This window comes from Bos grunniens, chromosome 11, assembly GCF_055505025.1.
Source record: "Bos grunniens cultivar Pamir isolate PY7600 chromosome 11, Bosgru_T2T1.0, whole genome shotgun sequence".
NCBI classification, from domain to species: Eukaryota; Metazoa; Chordata; class Mammalia; order Artiodactyla; family Bovidae; genus Bos; species Bos grunniens.
The window spans coordinates 7,406,481-7,432,350 of record NC_141175.1 but is presented as its reverse complement, the minus strand read 5'-3'; the positions used below and the strand labels follow the sequence as shown (position 1 = coordinate 7,432,350).

The 25,870-nt window shown below is 42.5% G+C and overlaps 1 protein-coding gene across 20 annotated transcripts in view; it reads right to left on the bottom strand.

The window, feature by feature from the left end:
* FNBP1 (formin binding protein 1) overlaps window positions 1–25,870 on the bottom strand; it is a 132,442-nt gene that overhangs the window by 65,923 nt on the left and 40,649 nt on the right. For all 20 annotated transcript variants that reach the window (XM_086324523.1, XM_086324524.1, XM_086324528.1 and 17 more), the window contains exons 2-4: window positions 22,421–22,536; window positions 9,661–9,717; window positions 8,812–8,959 (exon numbers count right to left, since the gene is read on the bottom strand). In XM_086324523.1, coding sequence (XP_086180649.1) covers window positions 8,812–8,959; window positions 9,661–9,717; window positions 22,421–22,536 — 321 coding nt within the window. The remainder of the gene's footprint in view (window positions 1–8,811; window positions 8,960–9,660; window positions 9,718–22,420; window positions 22,537–25,870) is intronic.

Below are 25,870 nucleotides of genomic sequence, written 5' to 3'. Positions count from 1 at the left end.
GAACTAACTGCTTTTTTAGACCCACTGCTCTTTTTCCTGATCATGAAATCTAATATCTGCCTTGCTTTTCTGCATTTTCTTCTTACAGGTTCTGGCTTTATAATAGAGTATCCACAGCTGAATCTCAACAGGACTGAATAAATCAAAAACAGATTTGCAATTAGCTTGATCACACAGATAAGCTCCTTTTACTTTCTGCTTTCCTTCATGCTACGTTTTAACTGTTCACTGTCATCTCTTATAAAAACATGTTCTAGGGAGTTTGCTGGTGGCCCAATGGTTAGGATTTGGTGCTTTCACCGCCATGGCTGGGGTTCAGTCCCTGGTCAGGGAACTGAGATTCCCCAAGCTGCACGGCAGGGTGCAGCCAAAACAAACGAACAAAAAAAAACATGCCCTAGACATATGAGAGCCAGTCTGGGCTGCAGAACTGCCTTACAGGCAATTAAGTTTGTTTTGTAAGTTTCATAAACAGAACCTATTCAACACCTAAACTTTAAGAAGAGTGCGTGACTTTTAGTTATCAATTTTTCAACATCTCTGAAACCTTGGGGAAATTTTTCTTATGGTCATTTTGCAGTAATGTAGGGTCTTGCAAGCATTATCTGAGATTTAGAAAAATTTTAGTGAGTCACTGAAGGCATTGTATAATTATTTCCTCTAGAACTCTTCAGATAACCATTGCCAAAAACTGATTCTGCTCCTGGCCAACATTTTGAAATGAAGCATTCTTTCCACCTGCCGGGAGAAATGTAGTTAGAGGTTCCAGTAAATGTTGGCTGGAACCTCCTGATTCCCCTCCTGGAGCTATAAATCTCCATAAATCCCTCATATGTGGTTAGTGGTGACCACTGCAGATAACCCTACACAGACTCAGAGGTTGGAGCTGAACACTGCTCTCTAAAATTATTTAATAACTATAGCCACTAAAATTCTAATTATGAAAACCACATATTTTCAGGACTTCCCAGGTGACACTAGTGGTAAAGAATCTGCCTGCCAATGCAGGAGATGCAAGAGATTCGGGTTCAATCCCTGGGTTGGGAAGATCCCCTGGAGAAGAAAATGGCAACACATTCTAGTATCCTTGCCTGGAAAACCCCATGGACAGAAGAGCCTGGTGGGTTACAGTCTATGGGGTCACAAAGAATGACCTCATGGACTGAAAGAACTGGACAAAACTGAGTGACTGAGCATATACACAGAAGGAAACACAAAAATGAGGATTTTGATTGACAAGGATTTTAAGTTTTTGTTCTTTAATTCAGAGTTTTTGTAAAATTTTGGCAACTAATAAATGAATCACAGTCACTCTACCTAAAAAGAAAGAATAAATAAAAGAAATTGAAGTTTTCATTGCATGTGGTCAGATTACAGAGATAATGAATATCGCTCTCATTATAAATTTATAAAAATCTAAAAAAACCAGCCCAAGCTTCCTGATAGCCAGATAAAGAATCTGCCTGCAATGCAGGAGATACAGGTTTGATCCCTGGGTCAGAAAGATCCCCTGGAGGGGGAAATGGCAACTTACTCCACTATTATTGCCTGGAAAATCTCATGGACAGAGGAACCTGGTGGGCTACAGTCTGTGGGGTTGCAAAGAGTCAGACATGACTGAGCACTCACTCACACTCATGAAAAGCAAGCCAGTATAAAACTTCCAGATTTTACACATTAAAATTCATCATGCTGCCTTAGAAAGAACTGTTGATTTCCCCAGTTGTTTCTACCCATGATCACTGAACACCAGTAAATCCAAGACACTGGCACAAAATCAGATGTGTTAATTTATCTTTGAGAATAAAAGACTTATGCGAAGCACAGGAAATGGTCACTGTATATTTTGACTTATACTCACCCCAAGGGCAGGCTACTAATTCCATTACTTCTAAAGAGAAGGTGAGCATCTTGCCAAAAATACAGTTGCCTTGAGTGGACCCATTAGGTGAAGAAATTAAGAGCCACTGCCCCTCTCAGGCTTCCAGAAGTGCTGGTGGTCCCTAGTGAGGACTGCTGCTGGCTCAAACACCAGGCAGGAAAGAACCTAAATGGCTGTGCTCTTGCAAATGGCAAGTCAAAGCTCTCTTTTAAAGAATTTCCTTTCACAAAATCAACACATTTTCGTCAAAACAAGCAAACACACTTTTGTGTATCAGGACAGACACTGGTTATTCATAATACTAGGTGAGTGAGCTCCCTACAGAACAGAGCATGTGTGGAAACTGCTGCATAAAAATCGTATTTCCTCAAGTCTACAAATAACAAATGAAAGAGAGAGTAAGGAGAAAAGGGAACCCTCCTACACTGCTGATGGGAACGTAGGTTGGTGCAACCATCATGGAGAAGAGCATGGAGGTTCCTCAAAAATCTAAAAATAGAGTTATCATATGATCCCGGGGCTTCCCTGGTGGCTCAGGTGGTAAAGAATCTGCCTGCAACGTGGGAGACCTGGGTTCAACCTCTGGGTTGGGAAGATCCCCTGGAAGAGGGCATGGCAACCACTCCAGTATTCTAGCCTGGAGAATCTCCATGGACAGAGGAGCCTGGTAGGCTATAGTCCATGGGGTCCCAAAGAGTCAGACACGACTGAACGACTAAGCACAGCACAGCACATAAGATCCTGCAACTTCACTTCTGGGCATATATCCAGACAAAACTAGAATTCGAAAAGATACCTGTACCCCAGCGCTCATAGCAGCTCTATTCACAAGAGCCAAGACATGGAAACTTAAATGTCCACAACAGAACAATAGATAAAGAAGATATGGTACATATATACAGTGGAATACTACTCAGCCATAAAAAGGAACAAAATAATGCCATTTGCAGCAGTACGGATGGGCCCAGAGATACCATATGGCATGACTTCTATGTTGAATGTAAAATATAGCACAAATGAACGTACCCTCAAAACAGAAACAGACTCCTAGACATGGAAATAAGACCCGTGGTGGCCAACAGGGAGCAGGGGAGGGAGAGGGATGGACTGGGGTTTGGGGCTGATAGATGCAAACTATTCCATTTAGAATGGATAAACCAGGGCCTACTGTGCAGTACAGGGAACTGCATCCAATCTCCAGGGGTAAACGACAATGGAAAAGAATTTTTTAAAAGAATGTCTATATGTGCATAACTGAGTCAGTTTGTTGTACAACAGAGATTGGAGCAAGATTGTAAATCAACCATGCTTCAATTAAAAAATGAAATAAATTTTAAAAAATCATCTTTCCCCCTAAAAATATGAACAGTGAGCATCATTCTATCTTACAGTTGGAGATTTTTTGAAATTAATTTTTTGAAACTCTCAGGTTGTACACTTTTTTAATTAAAAAATTTTTTTGGCCACTCAGCATGTGGGAGCCTAGTTTCTGCTCTACAGCATCGTGAATTGGTTATACCTTTAAGACTTCAAGATTCTGCTTAAGATCAGACAACTCACTTGTGAGCACAACATGGCCCAGAGGCAAGGAGAATGTCCGTATCCCCCTCTACTCTCATCTCTCACACCACCAGCGTGCGTTGCCTCAGCCGTGTCCAGCTCCGTGTGACGCTATGGATCGCCACCTGCCAGGCTTCTCTGTCCATGGGATTCTCCAGGCAAGAATACTCGAGTGGGTTGCTGTGCCCTCCTCCAGGGGATCTTCCCAACTCAGGGAGCGAACCCGTGCCTCTTACATCTAACCTGCATTGGCAGGCGGGTTCTTCCACTTCCTTTCAAATCCATCCAAGGAAGGAAGGAAACCTCATCTTTTGCATAGTGAGCCATTTCTCACCTTGTTAGAGATTAATGTGCTCAAACATAGAAAAATCTAGATGAAAAATGATTTTCTACTGCTATTGGAACTGAACGTGGAAACACTCTCTATTGGGAGTAATAAGATCCAGCAGTAATCCTGTAAATTCTAAACTGTCCCTTTGGGCAGGGAGGAACTCACCACTATATTAAGTGGCTCAGAAGGTATTAGGCTGACAGTTAAGAATGGTACTTCAGCAGGACAGTATTTCTAGCCAGCCACAAGAAACAATAGCTTGACCTAAAATTTTAAAAGCAGCTTGTTTTCAATGCCATCCGCCAAGTCAACATTTTTAGAAAGATCCTTTTAAATGCACCTGTTATGACACATGGTCACAAGGAGACCTGTAGACGTTCCTGCTTTCTGTAATAAACCCTGATCAAGCCCTTTCTCTGGAGTAGGAAGGAGATTCTGTATTGAGAAGCAGAAGGCCCTGATGGGAGGTTCCGGATGTGCAGTGCCTACGCATCAATACCATAGAGGTGCTAGGCGGTGGGTACTTGTCTTGTTGTAACCCTCCCCGCAACTCTGGAAGGGGTTTATTACCATCAGCCTCACTTACAGATGCAGAACTAAGTTGCTCAGAGTTTTACATCCTGACTAAGGTTTCCTAGCTAGTGGGGCTGTTGGAGTCCTAAGCGGGTTTGTTGACTGCAGACCCTGGGTCCCTTCCTCACCTCCCCGACCACCAGGAGCTGAAGCTCTCCGGACATACTTCTGATTCAGGCTCTCCTCTCCTCCCAGGAAGATCTGAAGTTCACTGGCAGCGCTTCACAGTGCCGCAGTGAAGCAGCAACTGAATGTGACCCCAGAAGAGCTGGATTTGGTCTCTAGCTCTCTTGGTGTCCTTCTGCTGATAGTTACCATCACCAGAAAGTGGAAGCGATAGCAGTGCACTGTGGTTTTGAGAATCATCCTTAAGAAAATTAGATCACTTACTAAGAAAAGTCAGGGTAACCAAAAGTAAAAGGTCACGGGGAGAAAGGCTGCTCAGCACGAGAGCATCCCAAGGAGCCCTTCTACAGCCCTTTCTACACTGCAGAGACCTTCATACCTGTCAATCTGGCATCCTTGGATGTAAGTTCAAGAAAATAAACTCAGCGGGAACAAAAGCTCGTATGCGAACAACCACTGCCCAGAGAGGGGGGCTGGCTGGGGGCAAAATGTAAGTAAAACAATGAGCAAAATGTATAACAGCCCGCCCCTCCTCCTCATAGTTATTATCACCTATAAAAATAAGCACTTGAGGCCAAATGGTTAAATATCCAATATTATCAAAATAATTGTCGATATTAGAGCATCAACATACTGCCATATCAAGCATTCTAAATAATGGTAACTATTACCATGTAATAAAGCAAATAAGTTCATAAATCATTACATTAAAACACTGGAAATGTACATGTATTTATTGATATTCTTTCTAGAACTTTAAAAAGTTTCAGTTTCCTAAATTTTCATCTGAATAGAATTACAAAAGGCTTTAAAAGAGTATGTTGTTTACATCTCCTCCCAGCAGAACATCTGACTCAGAGAGAGTAATTCTCCCTAAAATAAAAGCAATGCTATGTATTGCAAGATATCATTTAATGTCTGACTGTACTACCTATCATTTACTCATTAAATGACTATAATTTTTGATTAAAGAAGGAAAAGAATTCAAAGTACAGATATGACACACTATAAAAAAGACATATGATTAACAGTGAGTCAATTAAACAAAAGGATGAAGTCATAACACAGAAACACAGGATCCCCAACTAGTAAAGTCCCACTGAGAACTAAGCTATGCTGAAGATGGCTGCTTCTACTCCTCAATTCTTCCTTTCACTCCAAGAGTATTGATCGAGAGCCCGACACTCGTCACTCTTTTAGGGGCTGAGACAAGACATGTCTTGCCCTTGTGGAGTTTCCAGTGTGGGGTGAAAGAGAAATAAACAAACACTTAAAATGTTAGGTACTATTAGGTACTAAAGAAGGCAAGAGGAGAAGGGGATGGCAGAGGATGAGACGGTTAGATAGCATCACCAACTCAACGGACATGAGTTTGAGCAAACTCTGGGAGATAGTGAAGGACAGGGAAGCCTGGTGTGCTACAGTCCTTGGGGTCGCAAAGAGCCAGACACAACTTAGTGACTGGACAACAACAACAACAACATAATGTTATTTACATGAAAATGCAAACATGAGAATCTAAGCTTTGCTTTAGTACAAGGAGAAGGCAATGGCACCCCACTCCAGTACTCTTGCCTGGAAAATCCCATGGATGGAGGAGCCTGATGGGCTGCAGTCCTGGGGTCGCTAAGAGTCGGACACGACTGAGCGACTTCACTTTCACTTTTCACTTTCATGCTTTGGAGAAGGAAATGGCAACCCACTCCAGTGTTCTTGCCTGGAGAATCCCAGGGACAGGGGAGCCTGATGGGCTGCCGTCTCTGGGGTCGCACAGAGTTGGACACGACTGAAGTGACTTAGCAGCAGCAGTACAACAAGTTAAGTGACTGAACAACAACAGCTAAAGAAAAATAAATAAATAAAGCAGGGGGAAGTAGCATAAATGAGGTGGAGAAGGTGGGAGGACCTTGTAATTTTAAAAAAATATTTCTTTCTTTGGCGGTGCTGGGTCTTAGCTGTGGCATGTGGGCTCTTTAGTTGTAGCACAGCAGCTTAGTTGCGGCGCATGAGATCTAGTGCCCTGACTCGGATGGAACCTGGGCCCCTGCACTGGGAGTGCAGTCTTAGCCACTGGACCACCAGGAAAGTCCTATAGTCTTCAATAAGATAAACGAGACAGACCTGAACGAGAAGCCGACACTCCTGAGAAAGAAGTCGGGAAGTGGACTCTGCAGATACTTAGGGAAAAGTTTTACCGAGGCAAGAAAACGCAGTGCAAAGGCTCTGGGCCAGGACGCAGAGGGCGTGGGCGAGGAGCAGCGAGGGGCCGTGTGGTTGGAGGGGAGGCACTGAAAAAAGCAACAGGAGGCCAAGTCACGTGGACTTCACACTTCACGATTCACTCCAGAAAAGAGAATGAATACTTCCCTCTAAGGTAAATACACGGAGTTTTCAACTCAGAGTGTTGGCTAAAATGCTAAACCGTATGAGCGAAGGAAGGTCAGTAAGAGACACGAGGCACTGACCAAAGGAACAAATAAGAAGAAGGTGTTTAACAGAAACTTTGCGGGGTCGAGGGAAATTCTGGAGCCAGGGAAGCAGTCCAACATTGCATCCAGATTTACCGTGTTTATTTTATGACTGTATGGGGATTTTGCTTCATTCCAAACCTCAGTATTCTGTTTCGCTGCTTCCTTGCCGTCACATAAAAGTTCCCCTTTCGTGAACAGTCTATCGAGCCTGTCACCCTACTGGAGCTCTGGCGCACACATTTTGGGTCGGGTAATTCTTTGTCGTGGAGGCTCATCCTGTGCATTATGGGATGTTAACAGCACTTCTGGGTTCTACCCACTGGAAGCCAGCAGCAACCCCCACCCCCAGCTATAATAACCCAAACAACCAGAAACATCTCCAGACATTGACAAATATTTGCTGGGGTGGGTAGAAAAAGCTGTGCCTTCTTGGGAATCACCACTCTAATGTGAACAGACAAAAAGCCTCATCTCAATATAACTTTGTTCCAAACACCTTCCTGCCTCAGGGCCTTTGCACAGCTGTTCTCTCTACTGAATCTTTGTCCCAGGTGGCTCCCACTTGTCCCTCAAGCCCTCTGGGGAACCTTCCCCTGATATGGCGCATGAGCATGTCAGCTGTTCCCATTATATGTTCATTTGTGTATATACATTGGACTTTGTTGACACTATCACAATTGCAATTAAATAATTATTTTGGTCATTATTATTTAATGTCTCCTCCATTTCAGCAAAAACTCTACCAGTCTTATTGGCTCATGTATCTCCAGAGCACTCAGAGAAGGACTCAAACGTACACAGGAAAGCATTTTGTCATCGTTGTTCGGTCCTCAGCTGTGTCCAACTGTGACCCTACAGACTGCAGCACGCCAGGCTCCTCCGTCCCTCACTATCTCCCAGAGTTTGCTCAAATTCATGCCCACTGAGTCAGTGACGCTGTCCAACCATCTCATCCTCTGCCACCCCCTTCTCCCGTGGCCTTCCATCTTTCCCAGCACCAGGGTCTTTTCCAATGAGTCGACTCTTGCATGAGAAAAGCATGTCACTGGCCAACTTTGGTATTTTATTACAACAAATTATTACGTGCCTCACAGGCAATCCAAGTACAGTGATATAGACCACGGCTTAATGGTAAATCTCTTCGGTCAAAATCTTGACTATGAATATACTTTACTCGAGGGTACATTTTTCCCTTTTGTTAACAATAAAAGTCATGAAAAGACTGTAATGGTGATGAGAGGACCAAAAAGGCCCTTTATTAGATGACAATGAATGAGCCAGGGAACAGAGGGTCTGTAACTGAGGCCATCTTTCTGGCTCTTTCGAACTCCTTATAAGGATTTATTTTAATACAATTTATTCCACACAGCAGACACCATATTACCTTGCTTGCTCTTGTATGTCCCAGAGCCTCAAATATATTTAAATTCATCGTAAAAGGTTAGTATTCTGGGGCCCACAAATGAGTTGCAGAGTATATAATGGACCCTTGAAATCATACGTAAAGACCTGGACACACTTTCTAGGAATAGGGTCCTGAATTTTTATATGCTTCTCAAAGGTGGCAATTTAAGACCCACTGTCTCATATGATTTCATTTAACTTTGAAACTTCTCAGGAGGGACTTGCCTGGCGGCCCAGTGGTTAAAACTCTGCACTTCCAATGCAGGAGACACAGGTTTGATTCCTGATTGGGGAGCTAAGATCCCACATGCCTAGCGGCATGGTCAAAAAATAAATAAAATAGATAAGCAACAAGGATTTACTGTATAGCACAGGAAACCATAAAAACAAACAAACAAAAACTTGGAGGGATAGTCCCATCATCTTTGCTCCACCTCTTAGGAAGAAAAACAAATTTTAGTTACCGATTTCCTCTCCTGCTTCAGCTCCTGGACGTAGCGCACTAACTCCACAATGATCTGAGAGGTCATATTCTCGGAGATGAGTTCATGCTGCCCAGCATAATCGTTCATTTCATTCAGGGTGGCAAGGAAGGCTTGGCAAGCCGTATACCTACAGAACAGAACACACACCACTCCTTTCCAAACAGGGCACATCCTCTCTCACGCGGCTTCCCGCCAGCGAAAGAGTAATTAACATTACTATCAGGGTAATATGCCTCCAGCTCCCATAGGGTCTTGACAAATTCATTACACATCAGGGTGTTCTCATCAACATGGCACACAATTAATTACAACTGAAACATTTTTCATTTTGCGAAGCCAAATTGCTCTGTATCAGGCAACATTTGGCTTTGTTACTAGCCCAGGTAAAACCCCAAATACATATACCTACTAAATGTTCTAATGTCATGGATATTTAGATCTAAATTAGAGATGATACTTTTGGACTAGCCATGTTAAGATGTCTTAACTGCTGTCTGAAACGGACATATTTCCTAGATGAATGAGACACCTGAATTTACCAAGATGAGGAATGCACAGTCCATCCACACTTCCTGTATTTGCTTATAGGCTAAGCTTTTCCTAATTACCTTAATTGAAACAATCTGGACGAGGTCTAGTGCCTCTATAAGAAAAGTTATTTAAGTTTTTATTGTCTTCCCCCAAATTTAAAAATTGACACAAATATGAATGAGGAATGCAACTTATTTTTGTAGGTATACTACATCTACAGAGTATATGTAGATTTCCTTTATAATCATCACCAAGGACATATACATACGGCCACATAACAATCAGTGATAAACACACCTGTATTCTTCTTCCTCCTTCGAGTTCTTTTTAGGTTGGTATTTCTTTGAAAGATTCCTAAAACAAAAAGGCAGACATATCACCTTATACAGAAGATAATTGAGAAATCAGGGATAAAAGATGAAGTTAGTATTTTTGTTTACAAGTTAAAAAGCCACAAAATGTTCACAACTGAACCATTTAATTCCTTCCATCTTTCAATGTGAAAGACTTGCATAGGTTTGAATCTTTTAGCTAAAGACAGAGCAAATAAGAATAGGCATGGTCACCAGCTGGTCACTTACCTGGATGTTAAGACCTGACATGATTTAACTAGAGGGCAGACCATGGGTTTCTATGCAGTGGCTTTTATTTACAGCACTGAGCTGGGGTAGTTTTTCTTACCAGGTCACCATCCCCTATACTCATCCTCAGTCAAGCATTATTGCTCTAAATCCAAGGCAAACATACGGGCTGGGTCCGAATGTTTAAAATTAAAATTCAAAGGGCGTGTTTTCAAGGCTCTGCGGCTTTTCTTTCAAAGAGCTAATGAAAACCACTTGTGTGAATAAGTCTCCTTGAAGGAAGTAGAAACAATATTTGGAGGGATGTTTATGCTAAGACATTTAACTAGGAGAAATTTTAACCTGTGTAGCAGGCTCACACTGAACACACTCAGATTAGCCAAAACTGCTCTAATCTCTCTTCCTAATCCCACCTCCAGGTCAAGAATCCAAATACTCCCCTCTACATTCTGCAGGCCTAAATTTACATAAAAACTAAGAGTGATCTCGAAAAAAGAAAATTCACTAATGGCTCCACTGATTGATTTCTCTTGGGTCCTATTTTGGCTTCTGTAGTTAGAAGAACAGCCATAGATAAAGAAGATGCAGTACATATGTACAATGGAATACTGCTGCTGCGGCTGCTGCTAAGTCGCTTCAGTCGTGTCCGACTCTGTGCGACCCCATAGACGGCAGCCCACCAGGCTCCGCCATCCCTGGGATTCACCAGGCAAGAACACTGGAGTGGGTTGCCATTTCCTTCTCCAATGCATGAAAGAGAAAAGTGAAAGTGAAGTCGCTCAGTTGTGTCCGACTTGTAGTGACCCCACGGACTGCAGCCTACCAGGCTCCGCCGTCCATGGGATTTTCCAGGCAAGAGTACTGGAGTGGGGTGCACACTGGAATACTATGCAGTCATAAAAAAGCATGAAACAATGGGATTTGCAGCAACATGGGTGGGCCTAGAGACTATCGTACTAAGTGAAGTAAGTCAGAAAGACAAAAACAAATGCCAAAGCACAGCACAGAGGAACCTGTCTGTGAAACATTTTTATGTAAGTTTAGAAACTCACAGATACAGAGAACAGATTTGTGGCTGCCGAGGGGGAGGGGACGGGGGAGGGAAGGACCGAGAGTTTGGGATTCGCAGATGTAAACTATTGCCTGTCGGATGAATGGACCATAAGGTCCTACTGAATAGAACAGGGAACTATATTCAATGTCCTGGGATAAACCATAAGGAAAACAATATGAAAAAGAAGTGACTCAGTAAGTACATGTATAAATGAGTCACTTTGCTGTACAGCAGAAATGAATACAACATTGTAAACCAACTATACTTCAACTTTTACAAAAAGAAGAAGGGAGGAGAAAGAACAGTCCTAGGAGGTGACCCGTGGTCCACACTGAGACTCTCCGTATGACGCCATTTCACTGTTCACTTCTCTTTTTATTCCCTACTGCTATTCCTCTTTCATAGTACCTACTTTCATTATTTCACATTTAATTTCTTTCATTTCCCCTGAATCTACAGATGTGCCTAGAGAAGTATACAGTAATCAATTTGCAATTTTGATCATGGTACATTTTACAGACAGAGTGAAACGTGAGTTCATCTCCAACAGGTGTTACTAGATGACACGAGAGGCAGAGGACTTCAGCAAAAAGGACATTGCTCTGGGAATCCAGAGACCAAGTGTCTGGATGGTGTGACCTCGAACAAATCAATGGGCAAGTCTGTGCTTCCAGTTCCTCATCTCAAACCCTGAGGTAGGGGCATGAAATGACCTCTCTTGTCCCTTAAAGTTTCGAAATTCCAAGGGAATATACATCACCCAATAGAATAGTGATTGCTGCAATTACTTAAAAAAGGCAGGGGTACATAACAATTTAAAATTTCTAAGTAGACAAACTGATAAAAGAAAAATGTACTGACTTGGAGGTTGCTATCACATGAGCTGTGTTTCAACTACGTCGTGTTTTCTCTACTGATACTCTCACAGCAAAGATTATCTGGTAGATTTAGATTCAAAAGACTGTGAAGAAGCAATATTTCCTAAATATGAAATATCTAAAGCAAGTACTTCAGAGAAAAACAATGATGCAGAAAAGAGAAATCTTGCATATCGAGAACACAGTGGAATTCTTTGAGGTGGTCTACCACATTTCATCTTTAAAGATTTGGGGACTTCCCTGGTGGTCGATCCCTGGTTGGGGAACTGATATCCCATGTTCCTTGGAGCAAGGAAGCACCTACACCACGGTGAAGACTAAGTGCAGCCAAAAAAAAGATAGATTTAACAAAAACAGTGGCTCCAACTTACATGTACCAGGAATATTAAAAGGGGAGCCATGGAAAGCAGATGCCTAATCAATAGATTCTTTGGCAAATATATTTAAAGTAGCATATATGTGATCTTCAGTATTGAAAAGCCTAGAAGTTTTATGAGACATTTTTAGTGCATGGTTTTAAATAATGACCATTTCTTCTGCTAACCATAAACTATAAATGGAAAAATGCCCCTTCTAAATTCACACCTTATATAAAAATCCATTCAAAACTGTTTTTTTAGAGGTTTATTTAAACCCACACTTTCTTTTTAGCTTCCAGTCCTTAGCAGCCATAAAAATAGTTCAAATTTTATACCTAATTGAAGGAAGCAGAGCTTGAAGAGATCCAGGAGAAACCAGCACTTTTTATAGTTCCGTTTTCCCAGTCAAACCCCAAACAGGATTAAAGACCTGTTGTGGAAGATCTGCAGTAAAGATGGTCCACTTCTGTGCATGAGTATCACTTTGACAGTGTTACACATATATAGCATTCAAATGCTTCTTAAAAACATCAATGAATAATTTACTCTATAAATGCTAACAGAAAACTAAAACCTTAAGAGGTCTAGAAGAGAACTTCAGATCCAAAGATACTTCTGTCAGGGGCCACTACAAAAAAAAAAAAAAAAGAGCCTTTCCATTCTCTCGAGATGGGCTTTCTTGCCCTATGTGTATGAAGTTATTATAAAAATAAGCAAGCAAATAAACCACCAAAAGCAAATTTAAATTTATGGGATCTTTCTGAGAAACAAGTGTTTTATATATTTGCTCTTCAGATAGGCTAATTAAAAGGTAGGAGGAAAATACACTTCTTTTAATAAAAATACTAGACTTAAATTTGGTTGTTCCTAAGAGCTGCCAGGAGGCTTTTAAAAGGAGATGCTTAGGCTCCATTTCAGATCCTCTGAAACGGAAGGTCTAGGGTTGGACCCAGGAAATTTTTTTTTTCTATCTTTCTTTCATACTTTTAAAAGCTCACCGCAGATTTCCAGATAAAGATGGCAAAATAAAATCTCATCAGAGAATTGTGCTTTTTTCCAACAAGAGGTAAAATAAAAGCCAGGAAATTTTCCAGAGCAGAAAATAAACCAATGAAGAAAGGCACATAACCTCAGTCTACACACTTTGAGAAGCGGTGACCCATGTGAGAGATGGAAGGTTCTAGAACAGTGTACAACAGATGCTTGACCCCTCCCTCACAGTCACTGGAAGGGAAATAAGTCCGCGGAACATGGACTGACTGAAAATCGAGTCAGACAGAAGTTAAATGAGGGGTGAGCCAGAACAGAGACAGATAAGCTCCGAGATGGAGACAGGCAGACTGAGCATCCAGATTCCAGGACTTGGCAGGGGCCGGGGCTGGCCCCCTGGGTTTCCACTTCTCAGGGCCGCAAGCTGAATGCCTGGGGGAGATCACCCCAAACCTAAGGACCCCCAAGGAATAGGAGTGAATGCTTGTGACCTAATGGAGTGAATGTCAAAATAGAAACACTAACAAAGTTTCAGAAGAGACAATGAAACTCAGAGTCTCAAAGACAAGAGGTACAAAGTCAGGCGCCCCATGGGGTTAACTGAAACTGGTGATTAACACGAATTCTTGAGCTTGCCTTCCAGTTTGTTCAAAACCCCTCTGCTTGTAACCTGCCTTCACCATTCAAGCTTGCTTTCTTGCTACAAAAGCCTTGCTTGTCTTCCAGGCATTACACAGCCGAAACAGTAAGATGTTTGCCTGGGAACCTGGAGTCAGCTGTGTTGAGCTCAAGTTCAAGCCAACTAACACTGGTTTTGTGTCTTAGTTGCTCAGTCATGTATGACTTTTTGAGACCCCATGGACTGTAATCCACCAAGCTCCTCTGACCATGGAATTCTCCAGGCAAGAATGCTGGAGTGGGTAGCCATACTCTTCTCCAGGGGATCTTCCCGACCCGGGAATCAAACCCAGGTCTCCTGCACTGCAGGTAGATTCTTTACCATCTGAGCCATCAAGGAAGCCCCACCTAAACCTGGAGCTGCACAGGTGTCCAGTGAATGGCCTTTTGATGGCAGAGGGTCAGAAACTCCACCCTCAGATCATGCTAAGCACCTCCATTTTGGAACATGCATCCCACAAAGAAGCAGGCAACTCAGGTACACCTGCACAGAAAACGGATGACCTCATCCTGCCTGCAATCATCGTTCTCCACACCTAAGGCCAACCACCACCCTGCTTCTTTAATAAATATCCCAAGCCCCTCGCCTTCCAGGAGGCTGATCTGGGACTCGTTCTCCTGCCTCCTCCCTTGGCAGCCTTGTGAATGAACCCTTTCTCTGCTGCAAACCTCGGTGTCTCAGTGTTTGGTTTACCGCGTGTTGGCCAACGAACCTGATCTGGTAACACTTTCCCCTACCCTTACCCTGTAATGGAGACAAGGCAAGACCAGTGGTTCCAGAAGCACAGCAACGATTGTTCACATTCTATCAGATCAAACAGGAGCGCTGGTGACGCTTGTTAATACCAAAAACATGCTCAGACATCAACCTAAGACACTTACATGCTTTATCTCATTAAGACCCCTCAACAACCTCGTAAGGCAGGAAAGATCATCATCCTTATTACTCACATATTACAGATGAAAAAAGACAAAGCACATAGAGTAATTTGCCCCCAATCATTATTACTGTTAAGTGGAAGAACATTCCGGACACTAAGACTCTAGAGCGGGGTCCCCCACCTCCAGGATCTGATGCCTGATGATCCAAGGTGGAGCTGATGTAATGATAATAGAAACACAGTGCACAATAAATACAACACACTTGAATACCCGAGACCGTCCCTCCCGCACCCCAGTCTGTGGAAAAACTGTCTTCCGTGAAACTGGTGTGCCAGAAAGGTTGGGGCCCGATGCTCTAGAGTCTGTTCCTTTTAAGCACTTCACCAAACTGCCTGCATTAAATACAAGCAAGGTGAAAAGATGCAATGTAATACAGAAGACAAGGGAGGAAGAAAATGACAGAGAAAAACCCAATCTGGAAGAAAATATATGAGGGTATGAAATAAACAACTGACTTTGCAATTGAAAGTAAGGAAAATTGATAAAGAGGGATCAACCACAAAGCATTGCTTGGAAAAGTTACCAAACTGCTAAGTGGCACAAAAAGGTTAGAATAAATATTGGGCTGCCCCTAGACTTTTACACCAGAAGACAATGTAGCAACAACAAGGTTTGGAGAGAAAGAATGACCACAGAATAATTTAAGTCAAATTGTTGTTAGGTGCAGTCTATCCTCCATATCTCTGGGGTCCACATCCATGGAGTCAATGAACTGCAGATGAAAAATATTAGAGGGGAGGGGGGAGTTCCAGAAAGTTCCCCAAAGCAAAATTTGAATTTGCTTCACGCTGGCAACAGTTGACACAGTATTTACATTGTATGAGGTATTATAAGGAGTCTAGAGATGATTTAAATATTTGGAAGGATGTGTGAGGGTTATACACAAATACTATGTCTTGCTATATAAAGCAACTTGAGCATCTTCAAATCTCCGTATCTGAGGAGGTGGTTCCTGGAACCGATGTTCACAGACACTGGGGGATGACTGTAGAGTGGTATTCTCAAACAAGAAAGAACTCGAGGAGCATGCCAAAAGTTCCCATCACGGGTAAAATATCCCTATTTTTCTTGATGCCAACAAACAAGTGCAGAGGCTGTGGTAGAAGGAATGCTGATGAACATTTATCTGTAATTAAGACAAACTAACTGTGAGACTCATTTTATAAACCAAGTTATATAACTCAACTAGGAGAGGAAGTAAAAGATGTAAATACTCTCTTCTTTATCTTTCCTAGCAGTGAGTCAACTGAGACTGTTTAAAATTACAACATGAGTTAAAAACAAAACAAACAACAACAAAAACACACACAAAAAACCCCACCAAACAGCAATGACAACCTGCATTTTTTTTTTTTTTGCTAAATCTTATAAGAATTTAATATTTCAAGCTCAGTAAATCCTTCAAGTTTCCCTTTAATATCTTGCTAACTGTTCAAGTAAATTTAAATTCAATACCTTGTATATACAATGTGCAGTATATTTTATAAAATGACTTTGACAGTTTCCTTTTATTTACAATGGGCTCCAATTAAAAAAAACAAAAAACAAATGACCAGGATAAGAATGGCTCAATAAGAAAGTACAAATGACTCCAATGCATAAAAACATACTCAACCTCATTCTTACGAAGAAAAACATAAATTACTGGTCAGATCTAGCAATATTTACTTATCAAATTAGCAAAGATTTAAAAAAGACGGGTAACAAGAAGTACTGAGGGTCAAGGTGGGGAGCAGTGCCATGCACTCTTGGATGGTAATAATGTTACAGTTTCCAAGAAGGGCCACTTAGCAAATTTTACCAGAACCAAAGTGCTTCTTTTAGTAACTTATTCTCTAGACATGTTTGCCCAAGTGTTTCATTCAAAGTTATCCATCGCAACTTTGTTCAGAGTTGCAAACAGCTGGAAACAATCAACTATCCACCAATCCAGTACAACACTGTATAGTTATAAAAGATAAACATGAACTTCTAGAATAATCTGCAGGATGCAGAAAGGCAAGGCCACCCTGAACTTCAGGGAAGCAAGGATTAGAAGTTTCAGTCATATGAGTTCATTACCTGGTCATAACAAATAAGTCAGTGTTTTGTTTTGTTTTGTTTTAAGAAACAGTTGCTAAGGGGCAATCAATATTTGGTTCTCTTATATAGGTCATATAACATATTTTAAGATTATATTCAGAATTTAACCCTGCCTTGAATGGAGGGGATTCCCCGGTGGCTCAGCAGTGAAGAATCTGCTTACAATACAGGAGACATGGGTTCAATCCCTGGGTCAGGAAGATCCCCTGGAGGAGGGCATGGCAACCCACTCCAGTATTCTTGCCTGGAGAATCCCATGGACAAAGGAGCCTGGTGGGCTATAGTACATAGGGTTGCAAAGAGTCAGGCATATCTGAAGCGACAGAGCACTCATGCACACATGCCTTGAATGGAGTGTAACTATAGTAGGTGTCAGCAAGCTTATATAAGCATATATATATATATATATATTTATATTTATATTTACATTTGAGAAGGGGACGACAGAGGATGAGATGGCTGGATGGCATCACTGACTCGATGGACGTGAGTCTGGGTGAACTCCGGGAGTTGGTGATGGACAGGGAGGCCTGGCGTGCTGTGATTCATGGGGTCGAAAAGAGTCGGACGCGACTGAGCGACCGAACTGAACTGAACACGTACATAAGCAAGCTTAGCAAGGACCAGACACTAAATATTTCAGACTTGCAAGCAGGTCATGGTCATGTGGTCTCTGTTGCACTATTCCACTGCCATTATTTTTTGCAAAAACAGCCACAGACAATACATAAATGAATGGATGTGCCTGTGTTCCAATAAAACTTTATTTATAAAACCAGGCAGTGATGGATTGGGCCACAGAGGTGGCCAATAGTTTGTTAACCACTGACCTACAGAAACCAAAGCCTTAATTATCATCTTCTACATCTAAAATAAGTTAGCGTTTTTTTTCTTCTAATGCAGAAAAGAATTAACGACAGATATCTCCCCAAAAAAGTGATGTTTTTCAACATCATACTGATATTTCAAGCAAGTCTTTGTTGAATATGCTCCAGTCACACTGGCTGGAACTTTTCATTCCTCGAACTTGTCACCACTGTAGGAGCTCTGCACTTGCTGACTCCTTGGCCTGGAAGAACGACTCTCAGACCCTTGCTTGCTGTCTGTCAGTTCTCAAGCTATGGATTTTCCCTGGCCGGTGTGACTAAGTAACCCTTGCCCCACATCAAGCTTTAATGCATCACTGGTTTTACTTATTCAAGGTGATAAAATGCTATCTTTAAGTGATTTACGGCCTTGTTCATTTGCCTGCGGTCTGTTTTCCATAGTGCGAAGATGAATCCCTCAGGCTCTGGCACTTCCGATGTCTCTTTCACTAGAATCCCCTCCCCTAACCCTACCGACATATTGTTAGTTGTTCTATTTGTTGCTAAAGCCTCATCAGCTCTTATAGGCCTGTGACAACACGCAATTCTCCTTGAAACAGTGTTGACCAAATATTGCAGACCTGTTCCCATTGATTCACTCTTTCTACAACTATTTACTAAGTCCCTAGTATGTGCCAGTCACTGTTCCGTACTATGGGGATTCATCAGTCAACACAACTCAAGGAGCCCTGCCCTTGAGAGGTTTATATTCTAGCAGAAGTGGAAGGCAATGATGAACAGTATATAAGAAAATTATACAATATTAGAAAGTTATCAGCACTTTGGAAAAACCAGAAAGTACAGCAGGGAGGCAGGGAGACCCTCACTGTGCAGGCGACATTAGAGCAAAGACTTGAAGGAGGTGAGGCAGTTGGCCACGTGGATCCCGGGAGATAAACCTCTATGTGATCCATATGAACGGCCATGCAGCATCCCTGTGGCGAGAGCAGGCCTGGCGCGCACAAGATTGAACAAGGAGGCGGGGATGGTTAGAGCAGAGATACGAAGGGAGAGATGATGTAAGAGAGGGAGGGAGACCGTTTGTGTTCGCTTTGTAGGACATCCACCGTAAGGATTTAGGATTTACTCTGAGGGAAACTTGAATTGCGGGGGGGGGGGGGGGGGCAGTGGGGAGAGGGAGAACTGGGCTGCAGAGATGCAGATTTTGAGCGGAGAGATGCCTTTTCAGATACGTTACATGTGAGATGTTTTCTAGACATCCAAACGGAGATTCTGAGCAACCTGCTTCTGGAGTTCAGGACAGAGGTCTAGCTTGGAGACACATATCTGTTGCCATAGAGACCATCCTGAAAGCCAGGAGACAGACAAGATCACCAGGAGAGCATAGACTGATAAGAAAAGATGACCGGGAGTTGGGCACTGGGACAGATTGGGGTGAAGGGGCGGGAGGAGACGAGGAACCTCTAGGGAGCCTGAGCAGAGCCTTCCAAAGAGCTTTCAGTGAGATAGGAAGGAAGCCTAGAGATAGGGGTTTCAGATGCCAAGTGAGGGAAGTGTTTTCGAAGAGGCAGCATCCACCCCATCAAAGCTGCTGAGGGGTCAAGGATGGTGAGGACTGAGGACAGGCAACTGGCTGGGGCAGGATGAAGGTCACGGGCACCCCTAGGAGCAGTTCACACAGGTGAGCTCAATAAGGAGAGGAGGGGTGAGCTCAAAAGTTTTGTTTTCTTTGTGGATTTTCAACGACGGGAGACGGTGCGTTTTTGTGCAGATGGGGATCATCTAATAGAAAGTGAAGCACTGATTACATGGAGATGGAGGAAAAACTAGTGGAATCGAGTTCTGGGAAGGGCCAGGGTGTAAGAGGTGGGCTGGGATTCAGACAGGAGCATCAGGTATGGGAACAGATTCGGACAGGTGGGTTACAGAGTGTGAAACTCTAAGGATGTTTTCCTTGGACTGCTTCGATTTTCTCAGGGAAGCGGGAAGCAAGCAGTGAAGATAGTAGGAAGGAGATGTTGGGGTGTGTGGCAAGAGAAGCCATGAAGAACTCAGGCAAATGGAAAAGCAGATCAACAAAAGACAGTCTGATTACTCCTCAGCGCCAAGGGCCCTGCCCAGATCTCAGTCTTAAAGATTAGAAGACACTTTCAGAGGATTAGTAATTGTCTTGAAGGCAAGGTTCAATTACTCATTATCTGTTTTTGTCAACCTCTCCCATAAGCATAGGACTTTCCTGGTGGCTCAGAGGGTAAAGAATCCGTCTACAGTGTAGGAGACCTGGGGTTCGATCCCTGGGTTGGGAAGATCCCCTGGAGGAGGGCATGGCAACCCACTCCAGTATTCTTGCCTGGAGATTCCCCATGGACAGAGGAGCCTGGTGGGCTACAGTCCATAGGGTCGAAAAGAGTCGGACATGACTAAGCGACTAAGCACACACCCATAAGCACAAATTTAGATACTTTGCAGGGATGGAGTGAAACAAATGTTAACATTTACATCTCAGGAAAAGGACTTCCCAAGAGATAACAGCCACAGCAGTAACACTGCTATTCTAGATCTGAAACAGGGGGAAATGGTCAATGGAGAGAGCTATTAAATGTTACCCCAAACCTACTGCTGGAATTGGGAGTCTTTTCCAATAGCCTCCAGTTTTGTTACCTAAATCCTCGCTCACAGAGTCATGAGAAAGGGCCGGGAGACAGGTGCTGCCCAGAGGGCAGCAAAAGCAGTGCCTTTCTGTCCTGACACAGAACTGACGGAGAAGCTTGCCGAGGACAGACTTCACGACATTGGATGACAAACCTCCCAAGCAAATCAAGGCAGTGGCGGAGGCTCCAGGAAAGAGGAGATGACGCCAAGACAGAAAGTCAATGGAGGCAGGGAAATCCTTTAGGGGAGACCAAGCACAGCGCAGCACACTTTGGCTAAAGCTGTTGCGCAACCCATCTCCACAGGAAAGACAACATTTTATGACGGTGCAATGTTTAAATAATCAACACGGAGCAGCTCGCTGGCCACTCACACTGTCAGTTATGAAGCTTTCAACTGCTAATGAGGCTGATGCACATATAAGGCATCAGAAGTTCATCTGCAATAGAATTCATTTATAAAAATAAGTTTATTTATGAAATTCTTATTGAGGAAATTTAATTTTACTTAAATTTTATTCAGCAAAATTAAAGACAATTTAATTCATAGTAAATAAATTATCAAATTATTATTAAATAATATATTTATTACTAAAGAAATTTGTTGTTGCTGCTGCTCAGTCGCTATGTCATGTCCAACTCCATGACCCCATGGACTGCAGCACGCCAGGCTCCTCTGTCCTCCACTACCTCCCACAGTTTGCTCAAATTCATGTCCATTGAGCCGGTGATGCTATCTCACCATCTCATCTTCTGCCGCCCCTGTCTCCTGTTGTCTGCACTCTTTCCCAGCTGTACTATTAAGCAAATAAATAGTAAATTTATAAAAAATTCTTTATAAAAATTATTTCATTGAGCAATATATATTGTATTTTATTTGCTCAATGGAAACAAAACTTATCATCCATGAAGTGCACTGTATGTACCACTTAGGTGCTTATTAAATGACATCAGGAGCTCTCTAAGATGATTCTTTCAAAGATACATGACATTCACCTTGTCCAGATGGTCTTTGGATTAAAATGAAATGTTTCTAAATCGAAAGTCATCTAGATACTCACAATCTGCACAAACCAACCAAACAAGAAGTCATTAAAGATCTTGCCACTTCAAGCTTAGTTCTGCCAGCAACTTTTAAATATTTTATGTAAGAACACAAACTTCTTGGATAATTTTGTCCTTGGAGTTGTAAGAAGGGCTGCCTGAGGACCTCTCAGCTGCTGCTGGAGGGAAGATGAACCAGACGAGCTCTCTGGAAAACTGACTCCATCTGCTAAATCTAAACATACACAAAGCCTAAGACCCAGGAATTCCACTCCTAGACATGTACTTTACAGCCCCCAGTTGGAAACAAGCAATAGCCTAGTGACAGCAGACTGGACAAGCTTTGGCACACTCATCAACCAAAATAAAAAGCACCACAACATGTAACATGAATGAATCTCATAGACCTAATGAGGGACAAAGGAAACCACATACAAATGGTGCATAATAAATGATAACATTCACCAAAGCTTCAAAAACAGGCCAGACCAATCCATGCGGCCAGAGATCAGCAGAGTGGTCAACCACGGGGGCAGGGGAGGGGCATGAACCAGAAGGAACCGGGGGAGTGGACACTGAGGCTGGTAATTTTCTGTTTCTTGACTTGGGTGCCGATCACATAATTGTATTCACTCTGAAAACTTCTGGAGTCATACACTGGTGATATGTGTACTTCTCTGTTGTTATGCTTCAGATAAAGTTTTCTGGGGGAAGAAAAAAGCTGCTCAAAAATTCAGCTGCTGACCTTTTAAGCAACAGAGTATAAAAGCAATAATTTGTTTTTTCTGTTTACTGTGCTCTGAAAAATAATTTTCTATATGAAAAAAATTGCTTTCACTGAAATATAAGCTTTCCTGAAAGGGGAAAATCAATATTTAAAGGCTTACACATTTATGGTATAAAATGAGGATATAAATGACCCTTACATTCATTCTGCAGTTAACAAACAACCTTTCTCAATATCAACTTACCTGAGTTGCTTTGCATAGCTGAGTTCAATCTCTGTCCTCTCCTTAACAAATTTGATGTATTTCTCAAGAATATCAATTCCCCACTGTGTGTGTTTTTCTAAGTTGTCAAATTGATCCTGTTAATAAAAAAAAAAAACAAAGGCAGAGCTTGTAATCTTTCTCTGTGATTAACATAACTTCAGTGCACAGTTCTCTCAACAATATATCAGTACGTAGAAAGCAGTTCTAACATTTTCCATGATTGTACTTGGGTGCTTTTTCGTTGAGCAATTTTAAATCAACATTACCAAATTTGGTTTGAAAACTGCCTGAGATATTGAACTCTGACCCATCCGTTCACGTTCCCTATTTCTGTTTAGAAACGTGGTGTTTGGATATATTTAATGTATTGGCGCAAAGCAGAGTGTCTTCTGCAGATACCAAAAACTGAGACATGAAACACACTCCCGAGTTAACTCAGCCATACTCTTAGCCCCTTAAGGGTCATTTGCGAGTTAACTTTCAACATAAGCTCACTGAAATTTGGGGCAAAGAAATGGGAGAGAGAAGAGTTACAAAATAAGAGTTCAAACAAATAAAATGACTCACATGGACTCTATTCAACATTCACCCATGCGTCAAGCCTACCGTGTGGGGCAGGTATGGTGACTGGGGCTGGGGAACCAAGAATAAAAATATAGCCCCAATGTGCCGAGTGCCTTGAGAACAGCAGTCTGGAAGAGTGAGAACGGGTAGGTATTCCAGCCACAGCTAATGCAAAGGGAGGGAGAGGAATCAGGTGGACTGGTCTTGCTAGAGCCCAAGGTGGGGGTAGGATGCAAGGGAACGAGTGGCAGTGGCTGATGGAACCAGAGGGGCCTGGCTGAATCACCCAGGGCCTTGAATGCCGAGTTAAGGTGCTCAGACTCTCTGGTGGGCACCAGTGAGCCACTGAACGGCTTACAAATGGAGGGGCACTGCCAGAGATACATTTAGCATCACCAGGATCTGGAAGTCAGGGGACTGTTCAGTAATCCAAAGGCAAAAAACCAGGAGCAGAGGGAAGGAGTCTACAGATCATGAACAAAGAATCAGCGAGGATGCAAACGATTACATTTAGAATGCATGAACGAGGACCTAATGTACAGCCCAGGGAACTATATTCAGAATGCTGGGATAAATCATAATGGAAAAGAATGTTTAAAAATGCATTGAAAAGATTATAAGAAAAGAATATACATATGTGTATAACTCAGACACTTTGCTATACTGCAGAGATTGGCACAACACTAAATCAACTGTACTTCAATTAGAAGGGCTTCCCTGGTGGTTCACATGGTAAAGAATCTGCCTGCAATGCCGAAGACCTGGGTTCAATCCCTGGGTCGGGAAGGTCCCCTGGAGAAGGGAATGGCCACCCACTCCAGTATTCTTGCCTGGAGAATTCCATGGATGGAGAAGCCTGGTGGGCTACAGTCCATGGGCTCGCACCACTGAGCTCAAACTCAGCTAGCCTTCATGACAGATTAGATGGAGAGTTGGAAGGGATGTGGAGGGGAGAATCCTAGGGTGGCTGCTTGGTTCTGCTTCATGGAACCCTAACTCAACAAATCACTTCACCCCAAACTGCCGCCCCTCTGCCTGTCTTCTCCATGAAGCAGAACTCGGCCCCACACAACAGTTGGAGAAACGACGTAAGAAATTCAGGTTTTCTTGGACGTCCCTGGTGGGGTACGGTGAATAAGAATCCACCTGCCAATACAGGGGACATGGGTTTGAGCCGTGGTCTGGGAAGATGCCACATGCCAGCAGGGCAACTAAGCCAACTCCACAACCACTGAGCCTGTGTCCTAGAGCCCGTGAGCTGCAACCACTGAAGCCCATGTGCCTAGACCTGTGCTCTGCAACAAGAGAAGTTGCCACAAGGAGAAGCTGGTGCGCAAAACAGAGTGGCCCCCACTCTCCCCAGCTAGATGAAGCCCATGCAGAGCAGCGAAGACCCAGCATAACCGAAAAGAATTAATTTAAAAAAAAAGGAAATTCAGGTTTTCTTTTACTAGAATGTTTTCTAATTGAAAATTAGCACTGTAAAATGTTTATCTCCATACCTAATAATGTTTACTGTTACCACAAAAAAACTGAGTGAAAGAAAGTGAAAGTCACTCAGTCGTGTCCTACTCTTTGAGACCCCATGGACTGTACCGTCCGTGGAATTCTCCAGGCCAGAATACTGGAGTGGGAGAAGCCTTCCCTTCTCCAGGGGATCTTCCCAACCCAGGGATCGAACCCAGGTCTCCCTCATTGCAGGCGGATTCTTTATCAGCTGAGCCACCAAAAATCAAGGACCAATATTAAAGACTTTCACTGATTCCTGGTCCCCGAGAATAGATTTCACAAACTGAGACTTCACTGCTCAAGAAGGTTATTTATGTTACCTCTAAGGACAAGGATGGTCAGGCAAATTTAAAGTGTAAACAAGACTGTAGATCTCTTTAAAGTACTGCAGAGAACAAAAATACAAACAGTTCAAGTAATGATTGCAATCGTTCCTAGTTATTCAGAGGCTTCTTTTATTTTTAATTAGCTGTTTTATTTTCTTCTTTATTTTGGCTGCTCTGGGTCTTCGTCGAGGTGCATCAAGGCTTCTCTAGTTGCAGGGCTTGTGGACTTAATTACCCCACAGCATGTGGGATTTTAATTCCCCAACTAGGGATCAAATCTGTGTCCCCCTCATTGGAAGCTGGATTCTTAACCACTGGACCACCAGGGAATTCCCAGAGCAAGGCTACTTTAAAGCTTTCTGCTAATCAGTAAACCGTTGTTAATACAGTTTTACAATGACCTTATTTATTTAACTCTTTTTCATACCCCTCCCTCCATTTGAGACCCCTCTCTCTGTATAATTTCTACCACCAGAGCCTTACTTTTTTTTTTTTTTCACCCATGCTACAGGGCATGTGGGATCTTAGTTCCCTGACCAGGGATCAAACCCACACCCCCTGCGTTGGAAGCATGGAGTCAACCACTGGACCATCAGGGAAGTCCCCAGCCTTACTAGTTTTAAAGGTATAGATGTTTCCTCAAAATCTTACTAAGATCATCTGCTCTTAGATTTCACCCTTGTCCTGCTAACAACCAAATCTCCTACTTTTCCTTACTATATTATTTTGCAATTCTTTTCAGCACTAATGCGTACAATATAAAGCAATAGCTTTTGAGATCAAAAAACTTAAAAAAAAAAATTTACACTTGAATTGAGCCTACCTTAAAAATTACTGGCCTCAAACCAACAATATGTTTTCAATAAAGTTATCTCTATTCAAGACCATTCTGCAAGCTATAATAAAGCACTTACTAAAATAAGTGTCCAAATGGGATAGAAGATCTTAATAATAATAATAAAAAAAAAACCTGACTCAGTAACCAACTAGCACTTGCTCATGAATACAGCATAGTTCTTTTTTCTGCTAT